At 38.9% G+C, this 24,296-nt stretch overlaps 1 protein-coding gene across 1 annotated transcript in view; it reads left to right on the top strand.

The window, feature by feature from the left end:
* Nucleotides 1–24,296, top strand: part of TRIOBP (TRIO and F-actin binding protein) — a 52,537-nt gene that overhangs the window by 24,591 nt on the left and 3,650 nt on the right. Inside the window, exons 11-19 of the mRNA XM_087935492.1 lie at nt 11,653–11,709; nt 12,185–12,253; nt 12,565–12,654; nt 13,754–13,863; nt 14,523–15,066; nt 16,272–16,367; nt 18,697–18,844; nt 22,154–22,265; nt 23,854–24,013. Coding sequence (XP_087791618.1) covers nt 11,653–11,709; nt 12,185–12,253; nt 12,565–12,654; nt 13,754–13,863; nt 14,523–15,066; nt 16,272–16,367; nt 18,697–18,844; nt 22,154–22,265; nt 23,854–24,013 — 1,386 coding nt within the window. The remainder of the gene's footprint in view (nt 1–11,652; nt 11,710–12,184; nt 12,254–12,564; nt 12,655–13,753; nt 13,864–14,522; nt 15,067–16,271; nt 16,368–18,696; nt 18,845–22,153; nt 22,266–23,853; nt 24,014–24,296) is intronic.

Below are 24,296 nucleotides of genomic sequence, written 5' to 3'. Positions count from 1 at the left end.
TATCTAAAATATCTGAATGCTAATAAACACCAAAACTGGGTTCATCAGTCTGGATAACACCCAGCTACTGTGTTCCCCTGCAATTTTATGTAGATGTTACACTGCAGGGAGAACACAAGGGAATCTATGGGAAACTTTAGATCAAAACTTTGATATTAAATAGACGTTCCCAACCACCATGTTATCGGGTATTGCTTTATATGAAAGGCTGGAATGACAGTAAAAGCTGGCCTATAAGGGCCAGTTCCATCAGATAATCTGGAAGGGTGCCTTGTTGATACTTCTGAAAGCAACTGTGATGTCTAAAAGCTCCAGCAGAACTGCAAAAGTCACATTCCAGTTTCACTGCAGATCATCAACAAATTGCCCCAAAACTGTAATTGAAATGTGTCTAGAACATCAACCATATGTTTGGATTCCTTTTCCCAGAAATTGAATTTTTAAAAGTGATACAATTGTACAGACAACTTTTTACTCACCCTTCTTTGGCTGGAAGGGGATATTCCCCTGAACTGAATATTTTCCTCAAGTATGGGCCAATTAAGTAACTATAGTTTTTATCTCTGCAGACATCTTGTGCACATGTTCAAGATCTACAAATATTCTAAAATAATAAAGTAGTCAAAATACATCCTTTCAACTTTATCCACGAAAAATAATGCAAATGAGTCAATGATGGCTCAGTGATTGCCAACTCTTGGCCTAGTATGATATAATTTTAAAACTTGGCATGTATAAGAATTGGGAGTTCTGATTACTGTGAACTTGGAAATACAAGAGTTTGAGGCTATTTATTTTTTTAATGGAAGATTCATGCTTTAGCATTATGGCAAGAGCTCTGTCACTCAGTCTATTCTTGTCTTCTCTGTTAACTATTTCTACGAAAACAATATAGACATTAGAGTTGGTCAGCGTTTATTTAAACTAAAAGAGTTGCATGGATATGATTTGTGCAAGTAACTTGAGTAAGGAACGATATATTTGGTGGAGAGTAGTTATACAAAAAAACTTAACCCGTGGTTGCAGAATGTAATACGTGTTTGCCTGTTTGCATGATCTATTCTTAATTTCTGTACAGTTATGCTTTAAAAAGAATTAACGCAAATTTAATGAATGATGTCTAATATATATCATTACAGTAGAATCTCTTTGGTTACACTTTGCTGCTGGTCAGATAAGATTTTCTCTAGTGTTTAGATTAGATAGGTTTTCTTGCTGCTTCTCAAGGTGCCAACACCAAAACCTAAGTCAGAATTGAGCTGAAGATTGTTCCCTTCCATTTTTTATTACTGGATTTGATATTTTTATCCACCTGTTGAGTCCATTTTGAGAATGGCCAAGCTATGCAGCTGAGGGATGAAGCAGCTTGCTCTTCTTATGCCAGGGGTCTCAAACTCAATTTACCTGGGGGCCGCTGGAGGCAGAGTCTGGGTGAGGCTGGGCCGCATAAGGGATTCTACAAAAAACATTGTTAAAAAATATCTTCAAATGTTATACTTTCATATCACGGTGGGGGCCACAGGATATCGTCCTGCAGGTCGCAATTGGCCCGCGGGCCGCGAGAATGAGACCTCTGTCTTATGCAGTGTCTTCCTTTCTAGTTCAGGTGGGCTAAAAGCTGTGTGAGCTTTGCCCCAACTTCATTTTCCCCCTCACAACTTCTCTCCTCCCTTTCTAGTCCAAGTGGAAAAAGGGACATTCTCCCAGCTTCATTTCCCCTGCAGCTTCTAGCCCACGTGGGCTACAAAGGGAGGCGAGAAGCTGTGAGGAGGGAAACGGAGCTGGGACAATTTTTATAGAAGTGTCAAATTCAGAAAAGTGAGCCTTTGTGTATATTCCACAGATTTGTTTATTTTGTGATGTGTAAATTGGAAGGGACAGTTTATAAGATGTTCTTACATAATCACCTGTGTATGCAGGCAGTCCTTGAATTGCAACCATAGTTGGAGTAAAAAATTCATCATTAAGTGGTGCAGTCATTAAGCAGGACACCATTTGCCTGTGACTTACCCTGCTAGCTTCCACACTGACTTCATTTATTCGAAGCTGGCTTGGAAGATTGCAAATGGCGCCAAATGATTGCAGGATGCTATCCTAAGCGCAAGCTGATTGCTAACTGCCTGGATCGTGATTATTTAACCATGATGGGATACTGTGACCTTCATAAGTACAAGGACTAGGTTATTTTCAGGGCCTCATCACTTCAAGCAGTCGCTTAACAAATGGGTGTGAGGTTGAGGTGTATCTAATTTGTATAAAAGAGAGAGGCAATCTAGGTGAATGGCTAATTTCTTTTTAAAAAATGCTTTTATTTGATTTACATTGATTTAAAAATTAATTTAATTTACATCTGAGCAGAATCGGAAATAATAAATATTAACAACCTATTAGAAAAACTTATCAGGGGACATTGCTTTTTAAAAACATGTATGACAAATGTTGTGTTTCTTATACCGACAAATATCCTTTTGCAATATATATGTGTAATGTTAGTTTGGCTGGTACATCTTACAGTAATGGTCCCAGATCTGAATTTGCAAATTGGAATGACCTTGTAGTAGCACTAAAGATGGCCATTCATGATTATAGTTTTTCAGAAAGAAAAGGAGCTTATTTTTTATGCAAATTATACTGTTTTGCATAAGGATGTTTATATCTGCAGTGAAGCGGGTAAAAAATATTTTAACTTTGTTTTCTAATGTTAGAAGAAGTTTACATGAAACTCCTTTATAAATACACTCAAAATCCCTAACAGTTCAAGTTGATTTAGTATCCTTTAATAATAATATCTCACGTATAGAGTTTCTTCCAAGTTGAAACCACAACTAGTGTTGAAAAATATGCTAAGTCTTGCAAGAAAAAGCAAAGTAACTAGCTTGTATAGATGAAGCTCTGAAGCTGGAAATTTGAATCCAGGTCAGGGGAGCCAGATACGCCAAACCTCTAAAGTTGCTTGTAGTCCTCAGGTATCCTTTTTCAAGTTGCTTGATGTTCCTTAATGTTCCTGACTAGGATGAAATGCTGGATAAATAGATGTATCACTTAACTGAGGGTGAAATGTTCCAAAACTTAGCCCTACCATTTTATTGCTGCCTAAAAGCCTTTATAGACATAAATCAGAAAAAAGGAACTGTGGTTTTGATAATTTAAAAAAAACAAGTTAACGGGGGGGAAAAGATCTTTCCTTTTGTAGCCATAGAATATGAGAGAATGTTGTGCTTGTATTTGCTGCAAAGAAAATCAGACCTTTCTTCTATTTCTTTTTATCTTTTTGCACTTTTGTCTATTTTTCTCGCTTTACCTTTCTTCTCATTCATTACTTTAGTTTTTGGTTAATTTGTATATTTTTTAAAATAATCTTTTAATGAAATTTGTATGTACATGTAGTCTTCATTTAATGAGTTCTAATAGACCTTCCAAAAACTACTTATGACCCAGTCCCAGAATTCTGACAGATATGCTATTCCCTCTTCCCCCATTGAGTCATGCAATCACATTTTGGACGCTTAGCACTCAGATCGCATTTAGGACCATTTGCAGCATTCCGCATTCATGTGACCACAATCTTTAGTGGGGGGATTGGCCAGTTTTCAGCATTTATTTCTGGTTTTGGACAAAAAAAACCCTCACCCATTGGGTAAAACGGTTTTACTGACTGCTGCAAAAAAGGTTGTAAAATCAGGTACAGTCATGCAGTGATCCTTTTAATGACTGCCACAACTTATAACCATAATTCCAGGATCATGTATGGCCGTAATTCAAGAACTACGCGCGCGCGCACACACACACACACACACATACATATATATAAAACTCAGCCCCAACCACCTCATCGTTCTCACTTCCCCTTCAAATCGTATGTGTGACCTTTGTTCACCCAAAGATTGTACACTGCCAGAGTAATTCAGTGCTACTCTAAATACATTTTTAAATCTTGGTTAGGCCTTTTGTAGATGTTCTTAGCTTGGTATGACAGTCCCAACACATTGTTAGTAAGGTGCCTGGTAGAGAAAGCCAGAAGTTGCTGTAGTTAAGGTGGAGCATACAGTGCCATGTTTGGTTTTCTCTACTGCTGTGTCCAGAAGGTTTCTCATTCTCTGCCATACAACCTTTTTATTAAAGGGCTTGTTGTTTGCTTGCTTTTTTTCTGCCCTAGTTACGAAGTCCTGTTTGCTTTTGGGTGAATGCAGTATTTAATTGTGATGAGCCATTCTGATTTGATGGATTTTGTGAAATACTTTCAATTGGGTTCTGTAACCTCATTTCTGAAAAACAGGAGCAGGTCATGGTTTTCCTATTTCAGGTATATTGGGGATGTGGCAACAGTTCAGAGAGATTGTAGATAACAGCAGCCTTTTGTGTCTGATCATGAAGTTTGGTTAGAATTAGATCATTGCCGCAGATGGCTCAGTTTCGTTTTAGCATAACTGCACAGTGACCAAGAACACTTTAATGTATTCAGTGAGTAATCCCTTAATTAACTAATTCATCATTATAGACTTCCTGAACCTCCCGTGTGTGGACTACATAGAGCTATGCTAGCTAACAATAGTAGGATGTCTTGTGTACCTGAAAGACTTAAGTTGAGAGGAAGGGTAGATTGCACAGCCACTGACAACATTGAAATTCAAACTCACCTCCTTTTCGTCAAGTTTATATCATTATTTGGTCAGCTTTTGCTACCAAACTTCTAGCTAACAGGGAATTAGTGTGCTAACTTTTCTCTATTTAAATTTACTAATTGGTTTTGGCAGTATATGTTTATAACTTGCATGTGAAAAAGATTATGCCTTTCCCGTCAAGGTAAGCCACTGTAAATCAAAAGTTGGAATGGAATTGGAGGGATGTCCTAATGTCCATGCTACCGATTGCTTTATACTTTCTCTTGACTTTGTGCCCAAAGTCTGCATGGACTTTGTGCCATTTTAATCCTCTCCTTTGCCTATGAAATAACCATAGGCAAAGAAAAACCGGTCTGTTTAAACTAGTGAACAATTTCATTAAGCTAACTTTTTTTTATTGCTATTGTGCTCCAAAGACTCCTGACTTATTTAGCCTCCCCCCTCCCCCCATGTGGCTTCTGTTTTTGACTTGGAGGAAACTGCTCCGAATATTATAGCTTTATTGTTTAGTTTTTCTCCTTAAAAGCATGAGACATACAAACCTCTGAGACATACAAGGTATTTGTCATTCTCTCAGGATCTGTTGATTCCCCTTTTACGCAATCTTGCTATAAACCGTTAGATCTCACACTTGGTCGGTGTCTGATGAGAATTCCTTCCTTGTTCTTCTCCTCTTTTGCCATTCTAAGCAATTTCTCTCCTTTGGTATTTACATTCTTGGCGTACTTGCTCACTATTATCATATTCCCCATCAACTTCATTTTAGCAGAGTAAGCATTTTTGATTCTTTTTAATCTCATGCAGGATAAGCCTCTTCAGACCTGTGGGAGGATTTGTGAAATACACATGCGCATACACACACACAGAGACACACACACACACACACAGAGACACACACACACACACAAAGATGGTTTACTACTTCTTGTAGCAAGTTGTTTTAAGCTGAAATATAACACGATTTTTTTTAATTTGCTGCTGGTTTGTTTTCTTGCATGACACATCTTTTCTATTATTCTTGTTAATATATAGAATACCTGTATATGTAGAAGGTACCAATATCAACTATTCAATAAAATTTGTCTTAAAAAAAGGAAATGACAACTTAGAGACATTGGTTCTATCTTTGCTTTCTTTTGCCACAATTATTCTACTTCCATTTACAAGTTTTTGTATTTTGCAATTTTCTCTAGTTCTTTCGCTTCTACTCTGCTGTCTCCAGGTACTGTCAGATCCACTACCCAGACTTTTCCTTTTGGTTTCGCTTATCAATAACTGTTACATCTGGGGTGTTATGGGGTAGGCGCTTGTCTGCTTGAATTATAGAACCCCAGAGCACTTTAGCTTCATCATTAGCTATTACTTTGCCTATTTTGTGGTTGCACCAGGTTTTTGCTTGCAGGAAAATGGTATTTATTGCAGATATTCTAATGCACCATTGTGGTGATGGAATCTGGTGCTGGTTGCCGAAGGGAGGGGCTCTTTCAGCATGCCAAGGATTCAAAGCTGATTCGTCTTTTGGCTTCTTGAGAAAGAGCCTCTCCCTCCCCCAAACCATTACAAACTAGTTTGTCATGCCATTTGTAGTCAGTCTGTGTAGTCCTCTTGCAGCAGCTAACTAGGCGTCCACCATTTCTCCCACTTCTTTGTAGAAACGGCATTTGCTCTCTCTCGCTGTCTTCTCAATTGTTGTATGGACTAGTTCTTAAGGCTTGGTCTTGTGCAGCTAGAATTAGCCCCTCGTATAATAATGGGGCCATTAGAATCAGGGCCATCTGGGTTTTGTGAGGACCCTTGTTTCAGAGGGCAGATGCTGCTGCAAAGAGAAGGCAGACTTCCAGGATCCCATTAAATCAGGCGTCCCCAACCTTGGCCACCTTAACACTTGTGGACTTCAACTCCCAGAATTCCTTAGCCAGTTTTGCTGGCTGAGGAATTTTGGGAGTTGAAGTCCTCAAGTCTAAAAGTGGCCAAGGTTGGAGACCCCTGCATTAGATAACATTGTTTACTCAAAGGAACCCAGAGTACACCCAACTCTGAAGGATCAAATTGGTTGGGCAGATGCTGTTGGAGACAGATGGTATCAGTTGTAAAAATGAGTGTGACTCACTTAATAATGGCATTGCTTAACATTGCTTAATTCTGGTTCGAGTGGTCAGAAGTCGAGGTCTATCTGTATGATATTTTGGAGCTCTTCTATATCCTGACGGGAAATGATCAGAATTGTAAGTAATGTGTAAGGGAGGTCCTAGGTCCGTGTTGGCGAACTTGTACCATGCATGCCAGAAGTGGGGAATTGCGCATGCACACGCAAAGACGGGTGGTGTGTGAGGAGGGAATCGCATGCGCAGACCTTCTGGGTGCTGGCATGTGAGCTCGCGCAATTATCAGCACGAGAGCTGAGAAAGGTTAGCCACTACTGTCCTAGGTTGTTGAAGCTCCTAGAGGCATAATTGGTCCTTCAAATACCTTGATCTTAGGCCATTTAAAAAGATATTGATTCACACCCTTTTTAATCCATCGTATATAGATACCAGATTATGCATTACTGCTATAAAATATTATGGTAGAATGCATAGATGAGACTTTGTTAATAGGCAAGAAAATTACCTTGCAGCTCTTTCAGGTGCTCAAACAGAATTTTACACATTTTCTTCATGATTTTGATTGTCCTTACCTGTCTGACATGTAGGAATCTGTTGAAGTTGAAATCTCTTTAGAATGGTAGACTAGAGGAAGACCTCACTTTATGACCACAAGCAGGACTAGACTTTCTGTTGTTAAGTGATGTAGTCTTAAGGGAATCATCCTGTGACCTCACCTGGTTTTACAACCCTTTTTGCCACAGTTGCTAAGTGGGCCATGTGGTCATTAAGGAAATATGACTTCCTCCTTGGCTTTGCTTGTGGGAAGCTGGCTGGGAAGGCCCCAAATGGCGATCATGTGACTCCGGGATGCTGCAAGCATTGTAAATGTCAGTTGGTTGCCAAGTTCCTGGATCACAATCACATGACCGTAGGGACACTGCAACCACTGGAAGTGCGAGGACCAGTTTGAGAATTAGATCCTAGGCACTGTTGTGAAATGTCTGCTGAGGGGCTATTCCTCATTGAGATGGGATAATTTCATCTCCCTTCTCCTGCTAGGTGCTCCCTATTATTATTATTTTTTATCCTTTTTTAAACTGGCATACGTCCAAATAAAACTCTGGTAGCAGCTGCCCAATATTTTTATTTTTAAAAAATACAGATAGTCCTCGACTTACACCCACAATTGAACCCAGAGTTCTTGTTGCTAAGCAAGACAGTTGTTAACTGAATTTTGCCTCATTTTACGACCTTTCTTGCCACAGTTGTTAAGCGAATCACTGAAGTTGTTAGTAGCATGATTGTTAAGCAAATCTGGCTTCCCCATTGAGTTATCTTTTAAAAAGGTCACAAAAGGTGATCACATGACCCAGAGACACTGCAACCATCCTAAACATGAGTCGGTTGCCAAGGGTCTAAATTTTGATCACATGACTATGGGGAGGCTGCAGGCATAAGTATGAAAAATGGTCATAAGTCACTTTCAGTGCCTTTGTAACTTTAAACAGTTGCTAAATGAATTGTTGTAAGCCAAGAACTACCTGTACTTGTGGTGCTGATTGGCATTTGAAAGTAAAAACTATGTCATTAGCTGATGCTTTTTTTAAATTAAAAGTCTCTTTTTAAAAATGTTCAAAGTCTGGGATGGCAAAAATCTTGCTGAGCACCAAATGACATTAACATTTTCTGCTATGCTAAGAAACCCAACAAACTACCGTATATTAAATACCAATGGACAAATAGTGAGGATATACATGGATAAGATCCTAATTTCCCCCTTGTCTTCACACATTCATGTGGACACCACACCATCTCTCACTTTCCAGTGGCTAGAAATATAGAGATGAGAAATGAGAAAAACCTTGCTTTCCTGGCTTTAGTTTCTATGTAAATTTTTTTCTTTTGTGTTTTCCTATTGATATCAAGTTCCTGCACTTCAGCAAACGAGTCATATTTGTGTCTGAAGCACCTACTGTACAAAGCTAACCAAAATGATAGGCTGGGATTCATAGTTGTAGCAACAGGTGGCCTTCCCCATTTCAAATCAGGCTGTACAATCTGGGATGGGCCTAGCACACATGCTTCAGTACGCCTGCCCATCAGCTTGGGTGTAACCAAACTCAGTCCTTTGAGATGAAAGCAGAGAAAGTTTCCTTCAAGCTGGATTTGCAGACTCAACTTGATCCTTTCTTAGAAGTATTGGAAACTCAGCAAGATCTGAGGATCCATCCAAGAACTGCTTCTAAGTCCTGTATCCCTGAGTGGAGGATGTGGCAGACGCGGTCATTGGATGGTTTCTCTATAAATGCTTTTCTTGCTCCAGACAGCTCTCTGGTATGGATATATTATTTCAGATATTCTATGTGAAGAACCTATGGAAGCCTCGGGTTTGAAGCCCAAGGTCATTTTGCTTGTGTAAACAGAACTTAGATAACTGATTTAAATATTTTTGTTGGCATCTTATTTTTCTTTATTATTACGCTAGAACTACATAGTGCATCCAAATACTATTGTGTTCTGTATTTGAAGGGGGTTAGTATCCTTTCTGTTTGTCTGAAACCAGAGAGATCTTCCTATGGCAGCTGTCCTGAACTAGGAAGCTAAACTGGTTGGGGTGCAGCAACAGCTGGCATGTGTGGCATTACAAATTTGGTTTGAGTGGCATCCACCCTACCTATGCAAGAGTTTCCTATCAGAAACAGGAAGGGAATGGCAAAGGTGGGGAGCTTCTGGCTCACCTGAGAAGTTCCTCCTGCATGTTTTTATGTTAACTTTGTTTTTCCTCAAATCTGACTTGTGCCATAGCCTTGAGTGGGTGATTTTAATATTTATAAATTACACCGCCTATGTTAAGGGAAGCCTAACTATGATTTGTTTGCTCTGTGTCTTGGATTAGGAAAAAGGAAAAATATATTTTTTAAAGATGTGATTCATAGTGCAGGATAGCCCTTTAAAAGAAAAGTTCAATTTTTTTTACAAATATACAAAAAGATGCTGTCCATAAAAGAATAATTCATGTAAATGATGAAAAAATGTGAGTAGTTCATTTAGTTCAAGTCTAATTATTCATTCATATAGGTAAGTTTAAGTGTTTATTATTCAATCACTGTGGATCAAGCCCCTTTAAAGGTGTTTCAGAGAAAGGAGCTTCTGACCTAGTCCTGGATAGATGGAGAGAGCCAGGGCTGTAGGCAAGATCATGAAATCAAGAAAACAACCCAGAAGAAGGCAGTGGCAAACGATTTCTGTATTGTTGTTGTTGTATTATGTCTATCTAATTATCAAAGATTTGATTACTAATTTATTTGAGATTTAATGTAGTTATGCAAACAAATGTAATAAATGTATTGCACAAACAACATTATTGTTAAATAACGCCAGTACATAAAACTGTTAAAACAATACATTGGCTCACTTTTTACGTGTTGTTCCTGCCTTATCAGTTACTAGAAGAATGATCAGCTTCTGTTTGCTACCTATTCTAAACCAACCATAATTAGGAAAGTTGTTTTTTTTTTTGTTAAAATCTCTGGGCTTTAGTTGGCCATAAGCAAGTGCGGGATGGAGCCAAGCATCAAATAAGTAGCATATCGTATCTGTACCATATCATAACAGCTTATATGGCAGTAAATGCTTATCTACCCTGAGGAAAGTCAGGATATTAAGTAAATAAATAACATTATGTTTTAATTCTTTGAAAATGGAATGTAACAGCATTTACAGCAGCCTAATAGAAATCTGACCAAATGCAGTCACGTATATTCAATATATGTACACATATATTCACACACTCTATATTAAGAACAAAGCCTTCCTCTGTTTTTAGAGAGATAATAAATTCACTTTGCTTTGGGTTTAGTATCATTTTTACTATAGATCTGATAACTGAATTTGGGCCAACAAAATATTTCTTTTTAGTGCTACAACTGTAATACAGGAAAAGCAGTAATCCTTATTATTCCCCTAAAGGCATTCATGTAGTGACACAGTGAGAAAGACCTGTTTGCGTGCCTGTTGTTTTTAAGTAAACTTGTAAGCCTCCTAGATATTCTGGAAGCTGTAAGGATAGATGTTTGCTATTCTTTTCTGTAGATGAGTTTTAATGTACATTCTTGAAATTCAGGGAAATGGGGAGTTGTGGATGTTTTGAATACATAAAAGAGCTCTGGTTGATTGTGTAGATTGGCTGGGGAGATATATTGTAGAGGACTTGGTCTCTCATCATCTCTCTGCATAGAAACCAAGTAAGAGCTTTAAGGAAGGAAACCCTTTCATCTGAATCCCTTTCTTATTATTACAACTCCCAGCAGGCTAAAAAAAAACCCAGAAACTAATCTTAGTTACTCTAGTTATAAAGCATAGTTAATTAGTGATATGCAGATAAAAAATGCAGCAGTGGTTCCATGTGTGACGTCTTTTTCATGTTTTCAGATGTAAGAGTTTATTGCATATTTCCCCAGTGTATGCTTTAGTCTAGCCCAAGGGCCTTCAAACTTGGCAAGTTTAAGACTTGTGGACTTCAACTCCCAGAATTCCTGAGCTAACATGACTGGAGGAGGAATTCTGGGAGTTGAAGTCCACAAGTCTTAAAGCTGTCAAGTTTGAAGACTTCTGGCCTAGTCTTTCCCATCTTCTAGAGCAGGGGTCCCCAATCCCCGGTCTGTGGACCAGCACTGTGGACGCAGCATGCCAGAAATCAGGCAAAAAAGCAAAGCCCCATCCATGGGATGCAGGCACCATGCAAAACCACACCCCCTACAGGCTGCGGTAGGACCTCTCTTCTTGGAACCGGTCCCTGGTGCCCAAAAGGGGTGTGTGTGTGTGTGTGTTCTAGAACATTATGAATGATAAACATTGCATACTGGAGAGTACAAGGACAGGGAATGGTCAGCTTAATCTTGTGCTCTGTATTAAATCTGTTCTGTCTTCATCTCTCTTTCCAGCCAGATCTTCTGAATTTCAAGAAGGGATGGATGTCCATATTGGATGAGCCAGGAGAGGTAAGGTGGAAGAATTATTAGAGCCTACCTCATCCCCACCTCTCCATTTGAAGAATTATTAGGACTCTTCTTCTTACTCTTACTCTTCTTTTTCTTCCATTCCCACTGAAATAATAGTTTTACAACAACCCCTTTTTAAAAATGTGCAAATTAAATAGGCTTTTGATTTTTCTTCATAGTTAAATGTATCGCTTTACACAGAAGCTTTTGCTGTGTAACATAAATGAGTTATATGTATCAGTAAAATATCAATATGGATACATGTTTTCTGTGATTCACAATTCTGTTGCATGTTTTTTGTAAAAAATGGCTGACAAATAAATTGGGATATCTCTTTTTTCATAATTAAGTGGCTACACATGAGTCTGAGTGTTTTTTGAGCAGTATAGGTGTTGAATAATCCATGTTTTTGAGAATTGAAAAAAAAACATATTTTATCTTGCTGTTCTCCTTCGGTTGATGGTTTGGCCAACAGTGGACAAAGCACTGGTTTGTGCTGACAGACTCAAGTCTGAAGTACTACAGGGACTCCAATGCTGAAGAGGTAAGAGCCTGCATGGAATCTTTTGGATGTGGTAGTCAAGTATTCAAGGGAAGAGTACTGTATAATGATTGTATTTCCTTGGGGGGAAAGTAGAAGTGATGTGCTTATTTAAAAGTGACAAAGAAATGTCATGTGCTTCTCTATACACTGAAAAGATAACATGGGATTGCTTAGCTTGGAAATAATCATTGAACTGAAGTAGATAAGAGGAAGAAGGAGGTTCCAGTAGACTGGAAAGGGTGTATATTGGAGATAGGAAATTCCTGGAGTAGATGATTTGCTTAATGCTTATGGTCTGGAGGTCTTTTCAGGCAGACGATCTAGATGGAGAAATTGACCTACGTACTTGTACCGACGTGACAGAATATGCAGTGCAGAGGAATTACGGCTTCCAGATACATGTAAGTGCTCAAAAATGAAATAAAAGTATTTGGAAATGAAATAAAAGGCCATATAGTTTACTGAGTCCAGCAAGGAATTCTCTAAAGTTCTTTAATTCTGTGGAGAAGATGCTTCTGTGTTGCCACCATAGTGAAGTAAACACAAAGGATGGCAATTTAGCTTGTGAATTGAAGTTATTTTCTAAACCACAGTCATAGAATTATAACAGGAAGGAACCCCAGTGCTTACCTTTCTGTTTCCCAAGAGACAGAGTAGAATTGACCAAGATGAAGTTTTCAAAAGGAATAGGTGGCAGTTTGTGTAAATACTGTTGAACAAAGGGTTAAACTAAGTGGAACCCAGCTTTAGTTACAGCTAGTTGACTTAAAACTGTAATGGAGGCTAAAAGTACAGTTGTGAATCGTTGTGATCTTAAGTCTCACATGACTGGACCTGGGGGTTTTTTGGCATTTTTTGCAGTGGTTATTAATCAAACAACATGGTTGTTAAAGAGACCTGGAAGTAAATGCTGAAAACCAGCAAAAAAACGCCATAAATGTCCTATAATATGTGCAAATGACTGTTAAGGTGAACCTGACCAGCCAGCGCATAACCTTGGGGGGATGTGGCCCTTATAAATTCAAAATCAGGTTGTAAGTAGCTTCGGGGGTAGGGATCCATCATTATTTAAAACTGTTGCTTAATAACTTGTCATAAGTTGAGGAATACCTGTAATACTTAGTTTGTAAGGAAGTTCTTATGTGATTTTATCCTCATTGAAATCTGGCTGTTTCCTGTTTAATCAAAACCCAAACCAGAAGTCAGATGTACTCATAGGACTTGCCAGCATTTGAAGTTCTTGGTGCTCTCTGAGCTCTGTTGCTTGCTTACAGATGTTTCATTTCCTGACTTTTCAGTCAAATGAAACATTGCAAGCAATCAACAAAGCTCAGGAGCACCAAGGACTACATAGTTCAATCCTGAGCTGCATATATTCTCTTCTATTGCTAGTATACACTGCCTTCCATTTGGCTCGTTACCTTTCCTATGTTGAAGGTGAACCGTAGGTATACTTGAGGTGTATAATCAAGCCATATTTTGTATGTTTCTTTTTTTCAGACTAAAGATGGTGTTTTTACATTATCTGCAATGACATCAGGAATCCGCCGGAACTGGATTGAGGCTCTAAGGAAGAGTATTCGACCAGCCAGTGTGCCTGATGTCACAAAGTATGTGGTGCATCAAAATTCAGACAGATATACGTTCCTTGCTAGAATGTGGTGTTAGAATGGAGGTGGCAGAGCAATCATCTTAAATCTGGTGCTCTTTAACAGACATGGTGGTTGAGAATTGCAAGTAAACTGTGCTGAAGGTTTTGGTAAAAAACAGGTTTCTTATGGAGTTGAGTGGAGAAAACTGTTGCCCTTCAGTGTACTTTCTGCATTGGTCAATAGTTCTTTTCTAGATTTCAGAAATCCCTTTTCCCTAGCCCTGATGAGTTTGGATATAGCATCCTTTAAATGTTGACCAAGAGTTAGATTGCTGTGCTGGGCCTCTTTCCGATTCCCAAAAGTTGTCTAGTCTGATCCAATGCTATCAGTCTGGAATGCCAGCTCTTCTCTCCAACTGGTCCAGGTGAAAATATTTATTAGTATTATTCATCACATATATTTTGTTATATTTCCAACAATCCAGTTATTGTAACTCCTTGAGAACTTGTTCCTCTTGAATTACTATGTGGGTTAATAGGGCTGACTGTGCTTGGGTGGCTTCCAGATGTGGGTGTCATCTACAGTGAGATTGGAGATCCATTGTAGGCAGTTTCTATGAACACTTTCCTGAATGGTTTCTACTTCTAAGTTTTGCATGACTTTCCTCCTGGTTTCAGGCTATCTGACCACAACAAGGAAAACTCATTCTGCAACAATAAATCCCCCAAGAATTCCTTCCGAACTGAGCTGCAGCCCAACACTGGAAGTGAGGTGATATCCAGAGCTGTCAGCAGGAAGGCTGAAGGGCAGCAACAAGCTTTTGACTATGTTGACTTATCCCCCTTACAACAGCGGTCAGCTTTAAATAAGGGGTCCCCTCAGCGGTCAAGAGGGAGCACGAGAAGTTCAGATGGAGCAGTCAAGCGGGAAGAGTTGGAGCGGGACCTGGCGCTCCGCTCGGAAGAGAGGCGCAAGTGGTTTGAGTCTTCATTCAGTGGGGGCCTGCAAACCGATGGCCCAGCAGAGAATCTTTGTCCTAAGAAACCTCAAGGGACTCCTCTGACCGAAGCTCAGAGGAGCAGGCTAAATGAAGACATCGAGAAGAAGTGGCAGGAGCTGGAATGTCTGCCTCTAAAAGAGTCCAAACGGGTCCCACTGATGGTGCTGCTGAACCAGGGCAAAGGGAACCCTGAGGATGCAAGTGAGGCACTGGAGAAAGAGGTAGAGAAAAAGGGAGATGGTGCTTTTAAAGTTTGATAAATAAAATAAATAGAAGTAGCCACTGGTAATGTCCTGAGTCATCATGTGTGGGAGGAAATACCTCTGTCCTTTTCACAAGCCTGAATAATGCAAATGTGCACATTCCCTAAATTGTTTCTGCTGTTGATGCTGACTCTTTGAAACCTATTGAAATAAGAAGGAAGGAGAAACATAAGCTTCTCTGTAGAGGTAGCACCTAGTAATAGCATTTGGACTTATATACTGCTCCACAGTGTTTTACAGCACCCTCTGAGTAGTTTACAATGTCAATGTATTGCCCCCAACAATCTGGGTCCTCATTTTAGCGACCTTGAAAGAATGAGTCAACCTTGAGCTGGTCAGGATTGAACTCTAGGCTGTGGGCAGAGTTAGCCTGCAATACTGCATTCTAATCACATGGAATGCCATCAGTCTGGTGTACTGAGAACACTACAGTACTGAATAGGAAAAGAGTCCCTTCCATGCTTTTAACAGTGTGCAAAGAAGAGGTGTCAGTCCAGGTTCATTTTGAGTTCGACACATTCACCAATGAAATTTCGATCACTTGGCCATTCCAAACACATAAGTCTGGATCAGCTACAGTTTACTGAATAAAACATAAACTATGGTTCACAAACCACTGGCTAGATTTTCCTGACACACTGAAGCAAACTGGAACAAACCATTAGTTTAATACAGGATATGAAACATCCATATAACTATTGTGTAACTTTTGTGGTTTGGTCATAACACTAAATAATGTGACACAAACCAGCACACAGAGATCATTGGAATGGTTCTATGTTTCTTTACTTGCAGAAATAACATAGTACTTTGAAGCTGTCTTGACTATGGTAGCCAGAGTATAGAGTCATCTGGATAGAAAAATGATTCTTGAATGTTGCCAGCAGCTTCAAAAATCCACGGTCACATAGGAGTTGACTTCCATGCAGCAGTGATTATGATGTTTTGGAGCAGCAAAAATGGGGAAATATTAAGGGGTTTAAAATGGATGTACTGAATTGATGTATCAGCATGCTGGCATGTTCCTGTGTCATAATATCAAGGGTGTGTGGATGGATTAAGGAGTAAGTCCATTTGCCTTTCCTGGTGACCTGGGACTCGGGTTAACAGAAAATTATTCTTTGGTGGTGGTTTGTTATTCTGCTAAATCATTTTTCTAACAGGTCCAAGCCCTGAGGTCACAGCTGGAGTCCTTGCGTTCCCACAATGAGGCAAACCTCCATAAAAATGGGCATGCGCCCCAAGGATACATTTCCCAGGTAATGATAATAGCCCAACATAATCTTTATACTCTCCAGCTTTTCCTTTCTCCACTCCAGTCGCTAACCAGCCAACGTGGATAGAGAAATGCTGGGACCGTGTCCGTCATTTTCCTATCTATGCTTGATGTATCTGCAGTGGGGCAGTGCCTTTAACACATGGCAAACATTGTAAAGGAAAGGACTTCTAATGCAAGCTCTTTCTGATTGTGCTGCTCTTTAAAGTAGAGATGGGTAGCCTGTGGAGCTCCAGAAGCTGCTAACTTTGATTTGCAGAACCTCTTGATGTTACCATGTTGGCTGAGGTATGCTGGTAGTTCAACAATAACTGAGGGGCTGTAGGGATTGAAACTGATACCAAGTTGGCTAAAGTGGGTGTGGGTGGGTATTTCAGTCTCAACCTGTGATAATAATTGTAAATGCCTGCTTGCCTGATATGGAGTGAGGACAAGGCAGGAAATGTCTATTTCCATGTTGACCAGAAGCCATTATGTTATTTATCCATATCTGAACAGGGTGATTCTCTTGCATATGTACTGGGCAACAGTGCACTCTGCAATGACTCAAGACAGTATTTTTAATACCAGTAGAAGGCACTCAGCTGTGGAATTTCCTCTGCACACAATAACAGTTTCTACCAAATCTTGGGAACTTTTAGCACCAACTTGAGTTCATTAAAATAGTGGGATTTTTTTTATTTCCTTTAGCAATGATTACAGACTTAAAATGAATGAACAGATGGATAAAGTAACTATGACTTGTTGAAAAAAAACAGTTTAAACAGTAACATACGGTTGTTTTAACTTTAGCTAAGGCTATTTTGAGTGCTTTTGAGGCCAAGCAAAACTGTAACTCTAACCAGTGTGAATTGTCAAGTTTGCTTTGGTGGTTGCACAACCAACAGAGAAGGTTGAAACCAAGGTTCATGATGTGTTGTTTTTATAATTTAAATTACAGTATAGCATTTCCAAATAATAAGATGGTTGAAGATACAGATATGGTTAAGAGTATTTGCCTTTGAGGCGTAGGAGTATTTACAGTTTATAGTGCAAAATAGTTAGTATCATCAACTAAATTATTTAATAAAGTAATTGGACAGGCTGAACTTGTTAACTGAAACTGTAAATTGGAGACCCTCTCTACTTTTTAAAACTTCTTTTGTTAACTTTATTTTTATTAAAAAATATTTCAATTCTTATTACAGAATAATCTAAAACTTTTAGATTATTATAATCTAAAATCATTCTAAAATATAGCAAGATGATGATTATGGGTAGTTTTAATTGTCTGTTGAAACTTGAAAACTGCTATGCCTCTCGGGGTCATTATACATTGGAGCAGGCTATAAACACTAGACTAAACACCTGATAATTATTAACAATTTTTAAAAATAAAATGAAAAATATGGAAGGTACAAGTTATAGGCTAAAAAAGTCTAAAATGTAGAATTGTTTTTTTAAAAATGAAACCCAAAGATAATCCTCCACTTACTACTATTGATACTAAGACATAGCATGACTCAGAATTGAGTTACTTATAATAAACTTAAATTTTAAATTTCACATACATTTACAAACTAAAATGTAAAACGTTAATATCTAACTTGGTTACTTGATTTCCCTCTAACTTTATGAGATCTATTTATTTAGATTATATCAATAAACAATAGGTGAGTTTTAATAAAATTAAATATTTTAAGACCTTTATCAATTACCAGTTATAATTAAAAAGATTAAAATGATTCTGCAATGCACACAGCTCCCCCAAATCCTCACCAGAAAAGCCAGTTCTGGTGGAAAGTTTTCACAACTTTCCACGGTGCTTTGGAGAGATGGAGCCACCACCACAAAGCCTGATTCCAGACTCCCACTCTAATCTCAGAGAACTAGGACTCACCTTCTAAGTCCCAAACAGCATAAGTCAGTTCTGAACTGTGACCCAAAGGACTGAGATAATCCCTATGGGGCTCTCTAAAATCATAATGCCACCCCTTCCTGGCTAATTAACAGGAAGACCAAATTCTATTTTTAGGTCCCATAGACAGGTTGGACCCAAACTACTTCTTTATAGTATATATAGGACAATAACAGCGTCTTCAGTTGAATTGTAAAACAGATTGTATTGTAAAACAAATGTCTTAACATGTAACCTGATAGAGCTGCAGGGTAGAGGGGCTTTTGTATCTCTCTTTTTAATATGTTACGTCCCTCTTAACTTTTTTGCAGTTATCTGTTCTCAGGGCTCCCCTTTGGCAAGCAGCGATGCGTTTCTTGTTAATTAATCCCATAAAATGTGTTTTTCCATTCTTCTCTCCCCCATCCCCTTCTAGGAGGCATGTGAGCGCAGTTTAGCAGAGATGGAAAATTCCCATCAACAGGTCATGTCAGAGGTACAACGGCATCACCAGTGGGAGATGGAGCGGTTGCGGCAGGAAAAAGAGCGCCTTTTGACTGAGGAGGCAGCTGCAACAGCTGCAGGTAGAACCTACACGATGCACCACACAAAACTAAGGTGTAATGCTTTTTTTTCTTCCTGTATATAATACTGTATAAAAAGGAAGAAAATACAGATGCCTATTCTAGCCATCTATTTTTTAAATATTAAATCTTGTCCAATCACGTTGATAAAGATTTTCCATTTTGACAATAGTGAGCCAGTTTAAAAGCAGAGAGAGAGAGAGAGAGAGCTTACCATCAATCCAAGAAAGTAGATTCAGATTTTCACTATAACAAAGTAATTTTTAATGACCCATGCCTAGTACTTGGTACATATTTCTTTTGTTAGTGAATTCCATTTTTTCCTAAACAGTTAAAATCCTGTAGTGCTGCCCTCTCTCGATGAGGAGAGGCAAAACATGTACTTTGGTAGAAAACAAGCAAACATCAAAAACAATTGTAGTCCGCAGGCTGTAGTTATCCCTTTAAATGCCAAGGGCAGAGCATGTAAAATTTTGGGAAGATATGGTTGTCAACCACAATAATATTTTCAGGGTGGAAACAAGCAGAAAATAAGTCTTGACGACACGAATGGGAACAAAAGAAGAACAGGCAAGGGAAAATCAAAGGATGGGGAAGTTAAAGGGAATTTATATTAGATATCTTATAGTCAGCTTTGAACAAAGCTATAAAATTCTTGATAGAGATCCCATTAGAGAATTGGGGGAACTGTTACTTCATTTTTTATTGGTCCTTGTCCTCTACTGCCCTGACTCCTGGAAAAAGTAGGACTAGATTCATTGAAGTGGTTTCCTGCCTTTCTGTTAGGTCACACATTTTAATAGCTTGAACTCGCAGCTGTTGACTTGCTAGCCCTGGGCATCCTGATGTCCATCTTAAAAATATTCTTTAGTTATTTGTAATCTAAAATGCATCTCATTGTTGATAATCTTTAGGAGCTATAGAACTGCTAATGCATCCAAATCAAACTGTAAAATCATCAGATGTTTTAATTAGATATATACTGCCATCCAGCATGTTTAGACAATTCAAATTCCTTTTGTAATAAATCATTCTTTTTAAATACATTTTATTAAATATCATAAAGTAAAAATACAAAAAGAAACAAAAGTTAGAAAACTGACAGAAAGAGAAGTGCAAAGAAAGAAGAAAAAAGTAGTGACTCGACTTACTCTTAATAAGATACCAAAAACTAAAAATAAAAAAAATTGCAATCTCAACCAGGCTATTCCTATAATAAGAAGAGTATTCTAATAATCAAAACCTAAAATTAAAGTATCATTTTTTTTAGTTTTAAGTGAAAACTCCAGAAGTGGTTCCCAAGTAGAACTAAAACTAGATAAATTCTTCTCTTTAAGTAAAACAGTTTTGCCCTTAACTCCATCACCTTTATTATCTGCTCTGCCATTGTGGGAATTAGCGCATCTATCCATCTTTCTGCATATCAGGCTCTTGCCACTGTAAACATATAATTGCAAGGTTCCAAATTTTCTTTCAAGTTCTTGGTCCCTTAAACCTAAAATGAAGACTCTTGGTTCCAATTTTATATTTAAGAATCTTCTGAATCAAGATAAACTCACCTAATGAAGACTTCATATTTGTGGTTTCAAAAATCTTTAATAGCTTTAAGATAGTCAATAGGCAGTTTGTTAAAGTGATTAGAAAGAGAAGTTTACAAACTTAGTGTCCTTTAAAACAGGAGACTCCAACTTTGGGAACTTTCAGACTTGTGGACTTCAATTCCCAGAACTCTTAGGAACTTTAAGACTTGTGGACTTCAATCCCCAGAATTCTGGGAGTTGAAGTCCACAGGTCTTAAAGTTGCCAAGGTTGGAGACCCCTGCTTTAAAAGACTCCACCATGGTTGCAAGCGAGATGGCTGATCTCGTCTTCTGGAGCTCCAATCCACAGAAACCTGTTGTCCTGAATCTCCTCATGAGGAGCAGCTGTCCAGAGCACATGTGGCCAATCTCCCAACCTCTCTTTGTCTTGGCTGTAAGCACCACTTTGGCAAAATTGTCTTTAATTTGCCATACCATCGCCAGTAGTCCAATAAGCAAGTGAATTTCTCTTCAAATAATTGCTTTGAGAAACCTAAGAAAAACCTCAAAGTAAAACCTAATTTGTTAGCAATTATAATTGGGAATATAAATGATATTTCTCCATTTAATTGAATAACCTGATAATTCAGCATCCTTTTAATATTATGGCAGTGCGTTTTGGTAAAGAATATTCACAATGATCAAATAAAATGTATAATTCACATATAACATGTTTAGCTCTAGCCACTGACATCTCCATTATTTAAACATCAGTGGGCCAATGTTCTCTTTGTCACCTGATACAATGAGTGCAGAACTTAATCCACTGGATTTTTCTCCTTCCTAAAACAATTTATTTTAAAGTGGTGGGACTTATCTCCAGGAGGGATGAGTCTGCCTACCGAGATGAGGTGGACCAATTGCTTTCGTGGTGTGGAGATAACAACTTGGTCCTCAACACCAATAAGACCAAGGAGCTTATAGTGGATTATAAAAGGAACAGATCTGACATCCAGCCCTTGCTTATCAGTGGAGACCGAGTGGATCAAGTGGCCAGTTTTAAGTTTCTAGTGTTACCATAAAAGAGGACCTGACCTGGGGTGCCCACATTGCAGCCCTACTCCAAAGGACCCAGAAGAGATTATACTACCTGAGACTTCTCAGAAAACAACTGAATGAAAAACTGCTGGTGACCTTCTACTGCTGCACCATGGAGAGTATTTTAACTTATTGCACCTGTGTATGGTTTGCCAATTGCACAGTGGCAAATAGGACAGCACTCCAGAGGGTTAATGTCATTGCCCAGAAGATCATTGGTTGCCCTCTCCCCTCTTTGGAAGAGCTGTATAGCTCCCACTGCCTTAAGAAAGTTAAAAACATTCTCAAAGATCCATCTCATCATGGGCACCCATTTTTTGAACTATTACCAACTGGCAGACGGTACAGAATAATGAAAACAAGGACAGATAGGCTGAAAAACAGCTTCTATCCCAGGGCAGTAGCTCTTTTGAATTCTGCTGTATAGTGCAGTTTTGGTGTAGTGTCGGGGGTTTCCGGTTCAATGTGTGAGGGATGTGTGTTTGTGTTTATTTTCATGGTCATGGTCATGATGTGCACTGAAGATGGTGTTTGATTTCATTGTACGAGGTGCAGTGACAATAAAGTAAACTAAACTAAACTAAACTAATTTAGTTTGGAATACATAAGATACATAAATTACAAGTTTAGCAGATTTTACTAATCCTTTCTGTGTCTTGCCTCTCTGCTCCTACCCTCCCTTTTGCTCTAGCAATTGAAGCTCTGAAGAAGGCACACAGGGAAGAAATGAACAAGGAGTTGGGCAGGACACGCAACTTTCAGAAAGGGTTTTCAGATCCAAATGCGCTTCAGCAACAGCATCAGTAAGTGATGATGGAAAAACGATTGAGGGAATCTTGATTGGTGAATTGAGGTGGGAGGTATAATTGTTACCTATCAAAATGTTGATTGCTGTAGCATTTGATGATAATATTTGGGTGCGTTTTGGGAGCAAATTGAGTTCACCAGCAATTGTAAGTGTAATAGAGAGAAGAAAAATATAAAATAGCTGGAGAGTAGTCCTATTAATTTGTGCGTTCGTTTAAATTCATTTAGATCAAATTCAATTTTTGTCCTACCTTTATAATATGTCATTCTTTGACTCACCCCCTTGTGCTTTTGGGATGCATCCCCTCTAGCTCATTCAGCTAAGTGCAACCCTTTTACAGGAAAAGCTAATGACCTTGCGCTTTCAGTTAATGACCTTGCGCTTTCAGAAGCCATTGCTTGTTTTTCTTTCAACAGATAGAAAGATAGGTCAGAAAGATAGGTTAAATAGGACCACTTAAGGCCCTTTTGCACCATAGATAGCCTAGAAAGGGAATTCTGGAAATTCAAAAAGATGCACATCAGACCTAGAAATGGAGATGTTAGCAGTAAGCTATATGTGTATAGATTAGGGGTCGCCAACCTTTTGGACCTCAGGGACCACCAAACTCATAATTTTAAATCCCATGGACCACTAACTGGTTCTGTGAGCCTGGCCTAATTTTTGGTGGTCATGTGACTGGCTAGGCATGGCTTGTATGTAAATATAAATATTTATATAAATATTGATTTTTTTTATCAAAAAAGAGCAACTTTTACCCAAAATCAGGCAAAGCAGGCAGGTAGATTGAGTTGCTCACAGAATCACAGATTCATTCAAAAATCTATCTATCTGCCATTGGCTAGCTCAGTCTGTCACATAAAATTTGCTTGCAAGCAAACTCACAAAATTAACTCACAACACCATGCATGTAAATACTGATTTTTTTATTTAGAAAAGGAGCAACTTTTACCCAAAAGGCAGATTGAGTTGCTCACAGAATCATTCAGTGATCGATCTATCTGCCATCAGCTAGCTCAGTCTCTCAAATTTGCTTCCTGTGAGTCTGCACTGAATAACAGAACCTTCAGTCCTAAGGGAGGTTCGGCTGTACTTTAAAGCAGAGCCAAAGATCTAAAGACTAGCTAGAAAGCAAGAAATCCAACCATTTCCTGCTTCCTAGCTAATCTAAATCTCCCGGCATAGCAGAACAGATGATGGTCGGAAAAAGGAAAAATAGCAATTTAGCAGGCAAGTTTGCTGGGTAAGGAGTGAGTGGGCAGGGAGCGTTCCTGCAGGCCATGTGTACGGCGCAGCCTTGTGTTTCTGTGCAGCCTGGATTAACTGCTTTGGGAGGTTCTCTGGGGGGTGACATTTCTCTGCAGCCCACCAAAATTTTCTCACGGCCCACCAGTGGGCCATGGTTCACCGGTTGGCGACTGCTGACATAGATTAGCCTTTCAAACGGCTTTTGTCTCATGACGGTCACATTTTATTCAGGATTTGCAAAATAAGATTCTTATTTTGGAGGGGACAGGCCAGATGGAAGACTAGCAGAGAAAACTTAGGCTGTGTTGATGGTGAAATCCTGATATCTGCTGCAGGTCTGATGTGGAGTCTCTGAAGAGGGAGTTGCAAGTGCTTTCAGAACAGTATTCCCAGAAGTGCCTGCAGATCGGGGGCCTGGTGCAGAAGGCAGAAGAACAGGAACAAATGCTGCAGCGTTGTCAACAGGAGGGGAAAGAGCTGCTTCGGCAAAACCAGGCAAGGGCTGGTAGTGCTGCCAATAGCAGGAATTCTGAGGGAAAAACAGTGACAAATTTGCATTCATGAAAGGAGGACAATTGCAATTTCCTTAATCTAAAATTCAAATTAAATTTAAAAACCAGTGAGCTTGCCATTCTTCTTACCTGGTGGTCCTTATCTTAGCAGCTAATTCTGGGAGATTTAGCAAAAAAAAAAAATTGTGATGTCAGCCACAGACCTGTTTGGGATCCCTAAAATGCTGAGTCAAGTTGAGCAGTAGAAGAGCAAACACTATTGAGCT

Source organism: Pseudonaja textilis, chromosome 5 (genome assembly GCF_049901715.1).
Source record: "Pseudonaja textilis isolate UNSWEBS1 chromosome 5, rPseTex1.2, whole genome shotgun sequence".
In the NCBI taxonomy this organism is placed as follows: domain Eukaryota; kingdom Metazoa; phylum Chordata; class Lepidosauria; order Squamata; family Elapidae; genus Pseudonaja; species Pseudonaja textilis.
Note: the sequence above shows the minus strand (reverse complement) of the source record. Positions and strands in the feature narration are given on the sequence as shown.